The 12,500-nt window shown below is 33.9% G+C and overlaps 1 protein-coding gene across 1 annotated transcript in view; it reads left to right on the forward strand.

Moving 5' to 3' along the window:
* The window catches only part of bma (SCY1-like protein bma), a 439,254-nt gene that overhangs the window by 337,045 nt on the left and 89,709 nt on the right, over positions 1 to 12,500 (forward strand). The window contains exon 9 of the mRNA XM_067125029.1: positions 5,869 to 5,964. Coding sequence (XP_066981130.1) covers positions 5,869 to 5,964 — 96 coding nt within the window. The remainder of the gene's footprint in view (positions 1 to 5,868; positions 5,965 to 12,500) is intronic.

A 12,500-nucleotide genomic window follows, 5' to 3' on the forward strand; every position in this document is an offset into this window, starting at 1 on the left:
CGGTTGTATTGATTCAATTTAATCTGAAATTGTATCGGACATCGCCAGGAAGGATTTATTTTCCGTTTCTGATTGCTCGGATGAGGAAACTATCTTCTTTCTTTGCTGTTCTCTTTTCACTTTTTTTTTATGTGAGGAGGATCAGACATTGATGTCTGTCTATCTATCTATCTATGTATCTATCTAATTATGTATATGTATATACTATGTGTATGTGTAAAGAGAGTCAGCAATAGAGATCACAAAAAACAAATCGTAATGCTCTTACTTTTTACAATGTGCTTTCGCTCCAGAATACTCGAATAATAATTGGCATTCCTTATCGTCAGGTGACAGTTACCTGTATCTTACGGTATATTCTCAATAACGTAATTAAATTAAGTTATGTTCAGTCTTTTACCACAACTAGAAGGGAATCTATTACTCTTGCCTAACATGTAATTGTTTACCTCGATCTAAGAATAGTAAAATCTGTGCCCCCTTGTATGCTAAGAATAGCCATCGTTATGCGCCATCTTTCTCTTCTTCTTCCTTCCTTCCTCCCCTTCTCTTTCTTCTCGTTCCGCTTCAATCTTGGTTTTTCCTGTTTCTCTCCCTCTTCGCTTCTAATCTCCACTTTCTCTCATCGTTCCTCTTCTTAATCTTCATTCTCTAACATATTTTCCTACCCATCATCTTTCTCCTACACCTCCTCTTCTTCCTCCTCCTCCTCCTCATTCTCCTACACTTCTTCTTCTTCCTCCTCCTCGTCCTCCTCCTCCTCCTCCTCTTACTCTCCCTCCTCCCTCCTCCTCCTCCTCCTCCTCCTCCTCCTCCTCCTCCTCCTCCTCCTCCTCCTCCTCCTCCTCCTCTGCTTCTTCTCCTCTTCCTCCTCCTCCTACGCTTCTTCTTCTTCTATTCCTCCTCCTCCTCCTCCTCCTCCTCCTCCTCCTCCTCCTCCTCCTCCTCTCTCCTCCTCCTCCTCAAAATTCCAGATTCTCTTTCCCTTCAAGGACATATTATCAGACCTACGTGATCTAGTTTCTCCAGGAAAGTCTCTCTGTCGTAACTAAGTTTTATTTCTCAACCCGCCCCCACCCCCTACAACCTGCGAACCGTCTAATGCGATGATTGTGTTGAGGAGAAATGGAGGATGAGGAGAAGATTGCGACTCAACTCTCTCGTGGAGATTGAGAGGAGAGAGAGAGAGAGAGAATAGGCTGCAATTGAATGATAAGTAACTGAATGGATGACGTGAAGTGTTGAATAGACGAGATGTGGAATTGACGTTTCTTCGGCGGAATCGTGTTTTCTGTCCGGTGGTGGCCTCGGCCACGGCCCATGAAACTTTCAGCTCTGTTGTTGGTACCTATAGGTCTGCCAGAAGTACGATCATGGCTAACTTTAACCTTAAATACGACTAAAACTACTGAGGCTAGAGGGCTGCAATTGGGTATGTTTGATGATTGGAGGGTGAATGATCAATATACCAATTTGCAGCCCTCTAGCCTCAGTAGTTTTTAAGATCTGAGGGCGGACACAAGTGCTGATACACACACACACATATATATATATATATATATATATATATATATATATATATATATATATATATATATATATATATATATATATATATGTGTGTGTGTGTGTGTGTGTGTATGCGTGCATGTATGTATGTATATACGTGTGTGTGTATTTTTAAAATTTTCCTATAAAAATCTATATATATATATATGTATATATTTATTATATACACATATATGCATATTTATACATGTATAGACTTCTCAAAGAAAAATAGTTTAAAAAGAAACAAGTAAAATAAAAAATAAAATAGTCGCTCCGACTTGCATTTGTAAATTACTTCTTTGAAGAAGTAAGAGTACCAAGTGGAAAGGAAGAGGTTATATTCAATATTACGAAAAAAAAGTTAACAAATAAAAACAAAAGAAATATGACTGGAATGTCAACAGTAACCATATTCATGGGTCAGCCTTTTTTATACTGGTCGTTGCACGTGTGTGTGTGTGTGTGTGTAAATATACACACAAGAACACTTTAGGTTTTATTATTACTGGAAAATATTGAAATGAAAGACAGAATTCACATGTACACATATTACACTTACCCCGGACACTGTGTACATTGTGTATCGACTTAATCACATTTAAATGTTTCAAATAAAGAAAAACTACAGACATAACTTTAATTTTGTTATAAACATCAAAATACACATCCAATTCTTAAGCTGACGATGACATTCAATGAACTGTATTAGAAATCTCGATCCACTTAGAAGGATCGATACTTTATCGTCAAGATTTCATTCTGTATCAAAACATTGGAGGTCATCCAATCATTTCAAGTACCATCCTTTTATAACGAATGATGCCTATAACGAACTGCAGACGGCAGTCCCCTGGAATTCGCTGCAAACGAACTTTTACTGTGTATCCATTGTTTGTGTGTTTGTACGTTTGCCAATACGGAGATCGCCTGTCCATTTCGCTAATGCTGGAAAATATTTTTATACGAAGACTTATGATTTTCTCCGTCTTTTTTTTTTTCATCCTGTTGTGTTTGTCGAATTATCCGAGGCCGTGATTTTGGGCCGCTTCTTGGGATTCTAGATACTTTAGCGGCTCTTCCGTCAATAAAGTCATGATGCTTAGTGTCTCAGAGAGAGAGAGAGAGAGAGAGAGAGAGGAGAGGCGGAGGGGATTTTGTTTTTTTCATCGTAACAGTGGTGTTTGTTTTTTTGTTATATGTGACACCCCACCTACCACCGGGAAACCCTTACGCCCCCCTCCCCTCACCTGGCCAAAACCCTTATCACAATTGCCAATATAAGAATGTATAATGTTTATATATAAATATGCGTATGTATGTATGTATATATATATATATATATATATATATATATATATATATATATATATATATATATATATATATATATATATATATATATATATTCTCTTGAGCATATCAAAGCATTGTATTTTCTAGCATGTCTTTCTTTAGAACTCGAAAATGAAAACTTTTCAGATTGACCCGGTATTTGCCAAATATATCAAAATGAATAATCGCCACCATTGCTATATATCTCTGGCTAAGAACTCAAGCTACTGCTGTGCTTCTGGTTACCTTGTAAACCACAGCTTTCAAATTCAAAAGCTTTATTTCGGATACAAATGGCCGTAGACAAACATGATTAGTTTACTATATTTACTAATTTTTTTTCAGATAAAAATTTTCCATTTATGCTTCAAACATTTGCAGATTGGGTACATACCAAAGTCATTATATCAGTAATTTTGCGAGGTTGATTTTATCAGAAAGATAGCACAAGCGAGGTACAGTGAAATATCACCTTATTACCTCTGAAGATTTCGTTCCTTTTACTGTACCTCTTTCCATATTCTCTTTCTTCCATCTTACTTTCCACCCTCTCCTAACAATTGATTCACAGTGCACCTACTTTGAGGTTTTCCTGCTGTTACACCTTTCAAGCCTTTTACTGTCAATTTCCGTTTCGGCGCTGAATGACCTCATAGGTCCAAGCGCTTGGCCTTTGACCTAAGTTCTGTATCCAATCTATATCCAAGAGCCTGTACCAAAACTTCCGGGTAAATGAAAGAAATTCCGGGATTATTGTGATTTCTGATAATACAGCCATTTTTATTGTTGATGTTGAAAATAACACATACATAAAATTTTTCTATTCAATGGAAAAGTATTCAATGAAATGATTTTTTAATTTTAATTCTATACACTATTTTACGTCTAAATCTGTTGCTCATTTTAATAACCCGTTTTTATAGAAAGAGTTGTTTCATTTTGAAAGGGGCTGTAATTCACATTTTCCCCAAAATATCCAAACTACATTGTTTGTAACAATATGATATAGTATTCTCACTTATCCCATTCTATTTTTAGACTTTTACATATGTGAATGGAACATGAAGTAATCAGTGCATGATAAAACATAACGTGAAATCATACATTTCTTCTGTGGTTCAACAATGGTGCACTGATAAAACTATATTAAGACTTGTTATCTAGCCCTGGGAACAACTTTACACACACACACACACACACACAACACACACACACACACACACACACACATAATATATATATATATATATATATATATATATATATATATATATATATATATATATATATATATATATACAATATATATGTTTGTATGTTTGTATGTATGTATTAAAAAAAATTGTAAACAAAAGATGTGAAGTTTTTTTTTTTAATTTTTGTTTGAAAAATATTTTTAAAAATATAGTTAACAAAAGATATGGAAATGAAAATTTTTAATTTTTATTTAAAAAATATCCAAAAATAAAGTAAACCAAAGATGTGGAAATGAATTTTTTCTTCAATTTTTTATTTGAAAAATATTCTAAAACATAGTAAACTAAAGATGTGGCTTACAACGTTACCAGAAACACAATAAGTAGCTTAGTTCATAGTCAGAAATCTATAGTAACGCTGGTCATTCATCTGGAAATATTTGGCAACTGTACCGTGTCAATATGAAAAGTCTTAATTGAAAGAAATTAAAGAAAAGGTTCAGAAACACTTCAGTGAAGATGAAATGAAATTTTCAAGGCCTGTAGGCAACAGATCACAATCGTATTTACTTTCAGTGGTAACTGTAATCTGTATTTCTTTACTGCTTTGCAGTCCATATATTTTGGAAATATCCGTAAGAACCCCCTGAAGTGTTAGAGATCCATTTTAATACCTTTTTCTCATTCATTCAATCATTATTCCTTAATCCTTAGGTATCAAGCCTTCTTATATAGGTCTTTGAATAAACGTGTATTGACATCATCATAAATCCAGGAATCATAGTTTTCTCATTCATAATTTTTGTTATCCTTGAATATCAAGCACTCTTACGTAGGCTTATTGAATAAACTTGTATTAGTGTTATCATAAATCCAGTAATTATAATGCAACAATAAAAATATGTAATTTGCTCCTAATCAAATACCACTTCTGAATCATTCCATTCCAGAAAGGTAATCAGTAGTAAAGTAGTAAATAAACTCAATAAGATCATTAAATCCTATCTCTAACTTGCCGTGAGCGAGTTCCCCCCAATTAGATTCTCGTACTACAATGGAAATTGGGTGATTTCATCTCTACCTTCTTGCCAGCAGGCATCCCTCTCCCACCCTCCCCCTCCCCCTCCCAAAATCCATCCAGACAACTCCCCCCCACCTCCTCCCCTCCCCATAATTAGCTGGGTCGTCGTTCTGGCTCGTTCTCGTACAACTTCAACATATCACTAATTAGATGATTAGATATTCTTGGTCTATCTTGGCTTGATGGTGATGTGTTGGGATTATTCTGTAGCAGAAGTCCACCTGATTTCATGTATAGGTTTGAATTGGGATTATTCATTGATGTTGTTGGCATGTATATATATATATATATATATATATATATATATATATATATATATATATACAGTATATACATATTTTATATATATACATATATATAAATATGTATGTAATACATATATATGTGTGTTGTGTATGATATGTATAGGTGTGTATGCACAATTTCATTGGAGTGTTTGTTTTGGGTGTGAGAAAACGTGCCTGAGAATTCTTGTCGCATATATACACACACAAACAACTTGATTTATTTTAATGTGTTTTTCGTGAGAGAGAGAGAGAGAGAGAGAGAGAGAGAGAGAGAAATATTTGTTTTGACATTTACTGATAAGTATCTTTTTTTTCCCGTAACATTCCTCTGAATATTTCAGTATGCCAATCGATGTACTGCTTATGCATTCACGGACCATCGGCAGCCATTTTAATCCGTGACCTTTTTTGACCTTTGCAGAAAAGGTCGCTGAAGGAGAGGGTCTAGAGGCCATTTCAGTCCAGCCTTGGACCTCCCGTGTCCCCAAGATGACCCAACCTGACCTCGATTACATAGGTAAGTAAATTGGATTGTTTTTTTTTTTGGGTGGGGAGGTCAACGAATTTTCAAATTATTGTTTTATACGTGAATGCCAGAAAATAATTCAGAATATCTACTACTTTATTTATATTTTTTTGATTTGTTATATTTCACTGAGTTTTCCGTGCATCTTTTTATTGTAGTATATCAAGCTAAGCAATGATATTATTGCTTAGGTGATTTCTTACTATGCGTCGGTGCTGTAATTCAAAGCATGAGGGTAACTGTTATTTAGTAGTTTTTTAATCATTTTACACAATATTTATTGTAACTGTAAACCAATTTTTCACATTATTCGACAGATATTGATATGTAATGTTGCTCAAAGACAGTTTCCTCTTTTAAGGTTTATATAAACACTACATATATATATATATATATATATATATATATATATATATATATATATATATATATATATATATATATATATATATATGTGTGTGTGTGTGTGTGTGTGTGTGTGTGTGTTTATATATATATGTGTGTGTCATACATTTGTGTTTTCCCATGTTCCAACAGTGTTGATTTTGTTTTATTCGAGTCAGAAGATGACAAGCTGTCCGGTGTCTCCAAGTTTTTATTTTAGTGGGAATCTTATGACAACCCAAAGCTTGCTTCGCATCTCTCCAGCATTCACATTCCGTTGCGAGGTCTCACGGTGTCACAGTTCCTACCGTCTGGAGTCTTTTATTTACATTTGTCTGCGGAACTGTGTAGCTGTGAAAATGTGTTATGCTCGTAAGATTGTAAGGGGTTTAAATTTAATGGCGTCATTCTCATCAACGGAACATATTTTTTTTTCTTATCAGTTGGTTTTCCGGTAAAGTTTGGTTTTAGATTATTTTGATTTTGGTTTTTTATTAATTATTATGCTAATCATCCGTGCTTGTTTTTTTTTTATCATATATCATAAATGATATATATCTTGATTTGGTTAGAATTTTTAAAAAATATAACAACAAAAAAATTCTAGTTTAACCCTCAGCAGCAAGTTTTATCATTACTGTTATAATAATAATAATAATAATAATAATAATAATAATAATAATAATAATAATAATAATCGACACCCAGTCGACCATGTCGTATATACCGAGCAAAACTCGCTACGATAGACAGTCGATTCTCGTCTTTCGGCTTGGAGACGCCCAGTAGACCTTTTGCGAAACGAAGCCTAGAACAGTATCAACGACACTCCGCCAGAATGATAAAAACTCTACGGTAAATTAACGCCACATTTCAATTACTATTTGGGTTAATGCAAACTGTTCAGTAAATTCTTCTTATGAAAAACTACAGAATTTTGAGACTATTTTCTCCTCCAGAGGATGACGAACATCGGTGAGTGACTGGTCGAATGCAGTAAACATGAAAAGCATTAGAAAATCTATACAAACTGATTGTACAAACTGATTGTAGAATGAGCACACGTGAAATTAAAAGAACATCGGGAGGAATTAATAATAATAATAATAATAATAATAATAATAATAATAATAATTTTAAAAAAATAATCACAGTAGAACGAGTCTTGAAATGGAGAAGCAACACCACAGTTATGTATGGGTACAAATATATTTACAAATAAATCTAAACAGAGAACTTTCGGGAATTGAAAATGGGTATCGAACGGATTCCCGAAAGCTCTCTGTTCAATTTCATTGCAAATACATTCGATATACCATACATGACTTCATTTCTCAATAATAATCATAATAATAATAATAATAATAATAATAATAATAATAATAATAATAATAATAATAATAATAATAATAATCACAAAATCTCCATTATGCCTTGAGGAACGTCCCATGCAATCACAAAGGCGTTACGTCCCAGTGAGACACCTTAACATTTTCAGTCTTGGCACATCTTTCATCACAGTGAAATGAAATCATTTCTGTCATTTTGACATGAATAATATCCTTCTTCTTGAGTAACCACTCGGGAGAGGAGAAACCATGCCATCAACGGGATGGAAAATGTGACAGGGTGAATGACGCACGCACGGACAGGTGGAATTCTGAAAAGGGAATGGATAACGAGAGAGAGAGAGAGAGAGAGAGAGAATATCGGGACATCCAGGGGGGACTGAGAAGGCGAAAGAGAGCTCCACATTCAAAGAGAGAGAGAGAGAGAGAGAGAGAGAGAGGTCTGTACATCCAGGGGGACTGAAAAAGAGAAAGAGAGAGAGAGAGAGAATATCAGGACATCCTGGGGGTCTGAGAAAGAGAGGGAGAGTTCCACATACGAAGAGAGAGAGAGAGAGACTTAAATCATGACATCCAAAGAGAGAGAAAGAGAAAGAGAGATCCACATATGAAGAGAGAGAGTCTCATTCCTAACATACAGTGAGAGAGAGAGAGAGAGCCTCAAGTCATGACATCCAAAGAGAGAGAAAGAGAAAGAAAGATCCACATACGGAGAGAGAGAGTCTCATTCTTAATATACAGAGAGAGAGAGAGAGAGAAGAGAGAGAGAGAGAGAGAGAGAGAGAGAGACTCAAATCATGACATCCAAAGAGAGAGAAAGAGTAGGAGAAATCCACATACGAAGAAAGAGAGCCTCATTCCTAACATACAATGAGAGAGAGAGAGAGAGAGAGAGAGAGAATCCTCGTCTCCGTCCTACCTCCTGAAAGTGCCTTCGAAGGATAAGACCATTAAAGTCTTCCCAGAACGCTGTGCCTGACGTTCAGTAAAAAAAAAAAAAAAAAAATATATATATATATATATATATATATATATATATATATATATATATATATATATATATATATATATACTATACATATATATATATATATATATATATAGATATATATATATATATATATATATATATATATATATATATATATATATATATATATATATATATATATTCATATTCAGTTTAATGCTTGTGGTTTCCTTTGTTTGATACAGGTAACTAGGAAGCCCTGAGTCACGTTGCCCGTTAGTACAAGATCTCATGCACGAGAAGGAAAATAAGAGACTCAAAATAAGCGAATAGTTTCGTGAATCTTCTTAGCCCCTGCATCTTTATCATCGGGCGATTTGTCAAGGGATTCCAAATGTTTCGTTCACGTTTGTGTCCACTTCCTCATTTTCCAGAATGTTTCGTATACTTGATTTTGGTGCAGTAGGTTGTGTTTCTCATCTTATGCATGTTTATTGTCTAATTTCTCGTTTTATACGTGTTTATTTTTTTTTATTTCCGGTCTTATACGTGTTTATTATTTAATTGCTTGTTTTGTGCGTGTTAATTATCTAATCCCTTTTCTTTTACGTGTTTATTATTTAGTTTCTTCTCTTATACGTGTTTATTATTTAATTTCTTTTCTTTTACATGTTTATTATTTGATTTCTTGTTTTATTCGTGTTTATTATTTAGTTTCTTGACTTTTACATGTTTATTACTGAATTTCTTGTCTTTTACATGTTTATTATTTAACAGTTCTTGTCTTAATCATGTTTTGTTTATTTAACTGAATCTCTTAGTCACTCATCATCTGCATCTTATTTTACCTTATATATTTTCTAAAGACCATTTCAATATCTCATACGTATTCCTACTTATTGAATGCATTTTCAGTAAGTTTCCAAACCACAACCGAATTTCTGTTAGTCGAATTTCATTTGCATATGAGAATGTTTATTTAGTCCACTTGCATTATAGATGAACCACTGAGTCGTCGCGGTCAATATACACAGGGGAGTTTTGAACAGGATGTCTGACCAATGTGTTTGCTCAGACAAATTGTGGTTATCAAGTTCTCTGCGTTTGGTAGATAACGATTTTCTAATTTGTTTGTCTTCACGAAGTCTCTTTGAACTTGTGTTCTTGAATTGTTTTTAGTAGGGCTTTTTGTTTTGTTTTTCGTTTGGGCCTTACTGCTATCTTCCTGTACGAATGCGCAGCTTTTCTTTGAACGAATACGCGGTTTTTGGTTGCTTTCCGTTGTTTAACTTGATAAATTCACCCTTTATTTGCACTTTGCTTCTTATTTCTGATTTTGTTCCCAATAGACGCGTATATTGTTTGCTAATCTCTCTGAAAAATAATAAGTTAACTTAGTTGAAAAAATTGTGGTTTTACCAGGAACATAATAATAATAATAATAATAATAATAATAATAATAATAATAATAATAATAATAATAATAATAGTAATAATAATAATAATAGTGAGAAATGTGATGGACTCCTAAGGAGGCAGGATGCAACCCGGAACCCCACACAATAAAAACCACCCAGTCGAATAGGATGACTGCGATAGACCAAATAATAAAATAATAATAATAATAATAATAATAATAATAATAATAATAATAATAATAATAATAATAATAATAATAATAAACTAATAATAATAATAATAGATTTTACCTTCTGTGAATGGCATCATTTTCTTTCATATAAAACGGTTAACATGAGCAATAATGATAAACGCGTTGATTAAATACCCTGTGTGGACGATGTGTTTCTATTTCTCTCTAAACACATAAGTATGGATAAAAATTTGACGAACCAAGACTTGAATTGGCGGAACTTGAATTAGGGCATAAAATATCAATGATACTGGAAAAACTGGGAAAGGTCGAACTTGACCCTGAAAGACTCTTTTAGAAGACCTGAATATAATGCCCATCTTTTAGAAGACCTAAATATGATGCCCATATCAGTAGGGTACATTTGGACGGGAAGAATTAGGTAATATATTCATTGGACCAGTTTCTCTATCTCTGTTTTTCTCCGTGCACCACAGTCTGTATATAATAAATAAAATTATATATATATATATATATATATATATATATATATATATATATATATATATATATATATATATATATGTGTGTATATATATATATATATATATATATATATATATATATATATATATATATATATATATATATATATAAATATACTGTATATCTTCAAGAACGATCATTTGTCCACGTCTATACACTAATGCCATTTGCAAAAGGAGGGCGAGACCGAGATTCTCGTTGAAAGGGAAGAAAGGATTGATCCTTCGAAGGAGCGCAATCCTAAAGGATCTTTCGTTCCATTCAGAACCGCAGAAGTATTCTCTCTCTCTCTCTCTCTCTCTCTCTCTCTCTCTCTCTCTCTCTCTCTCTCTCTCTCTCTCTCCAAGGTGTCATTAATCTTATTTCGATGTTCGTGCAATTACCAATTTTTCAACAGGATATTCAAGTTATTCATTTGCATTGCAGTTCGTCGTCGTTCTGTGGACACTTCCTCTATACATAGGTCCATATATACATACGCATACACATGCATAAATACATACATACATACATACATACATACCCACTTATGTATATATATATATATATGTATGTATATATATATATGTATATATATATGTGTATTTATATAATATATGTATATGTATATATATGTATATCGTGCGTGTTTCGCAGTATGTATATATACACCGAGACAAAAGCAGTTGATGGTGTATAAGGAGACTCAGGAAATAAGAAAACCCGAATCATTCTTACCGTGGCTCAATTTCCTCAAAATCATCTGTTTCTCGAAAGAAAAATGCAACCAGAAAAAGAAAGCAACGGCGATAAAGAAAAAGAAAGCAACTATGGTAAAAAAAAAGAAAGCAACGAAGATCAAGAAAAGAAAGCGGCGATGGTACAGAAAAAGAAAGCAACGCTGGTAAAGTAAAAGAAAGCAACGGTGGTAAAGAAAAAGAAAGCAAAGATAGTAAAGCAAAAGAAAGCAACGGTGGTAAGGAAAAACAAGCCACCATGATAAAGAAAAAGAAAGCAACGATGGTAAAGAAAAAAGAAAGCAAAAGAAAACTATGTTGGTTAAGTAAAAGAAAGCGACGATGAGGAAGAAAAAGAAAGCGAGATCGTACAGAAAAAGAAAGCACCGATGGTAAAAGAAAAAGAAAGCGACGGCGATCAAAAAAAAGAAAGCGACGACAATCAAAAAGAAAGGTATCGGGGGAAGCAAGGACAACAAACAGATTAACTGACCGACTGTGATATCTGTCGGCGCAACATCCCCGAGTACACAAAGGGAGGAGGTGTTGACACAAGGGAGAAGAATGGTCCGGCAGGAGGCGAAGGTTGAGGAGATGTTGGAGAAGGCGGAGAGGAAAGTAAGGAGAAAGGGCGAGGAGGTGGAGGAAGAGGATGGAGAGGAGATAGGAGAAGGCGAAGGAGGATTATGGAAAGAAGATTACAAGAAGGACGCACGTGCAAGAGACGAGAAAAAAAGGAAGCAGAAAGTAAGACAGGATAATAACCAGGCGTTCTTAAAAAAAAAATTCTGTATATTTTTAAAAGTTGAAGTTAAAAAAAAATTGTAGCTGAATTAGAGAACCATTTAGTGGCAATTTTCCGTCTCATTGCGCTTGAACAGGAACGTTCGTTGAACGCTCATTAACCTGTCAGGTGAATGAGCCAAGTACGACGCAATTTTTTTTTTTTTCCAGCGACTGATTATCCACTT

Source organism: Macrobrachium rosenbergii, chromosome 23, assembly GCF_040412425.1.
Source record: "Macrobrachium rosenbergii isolate ZJJX-2024 chromosome 23, ASM4041242v1, whole genome shotgun sequence".
NCBI lineage: Eukaryota > Metazoa > Arthropoda > Malacostraca > Decapoda > Palaemonidae > Macrobrachium > Macrobrachium rosenbergii.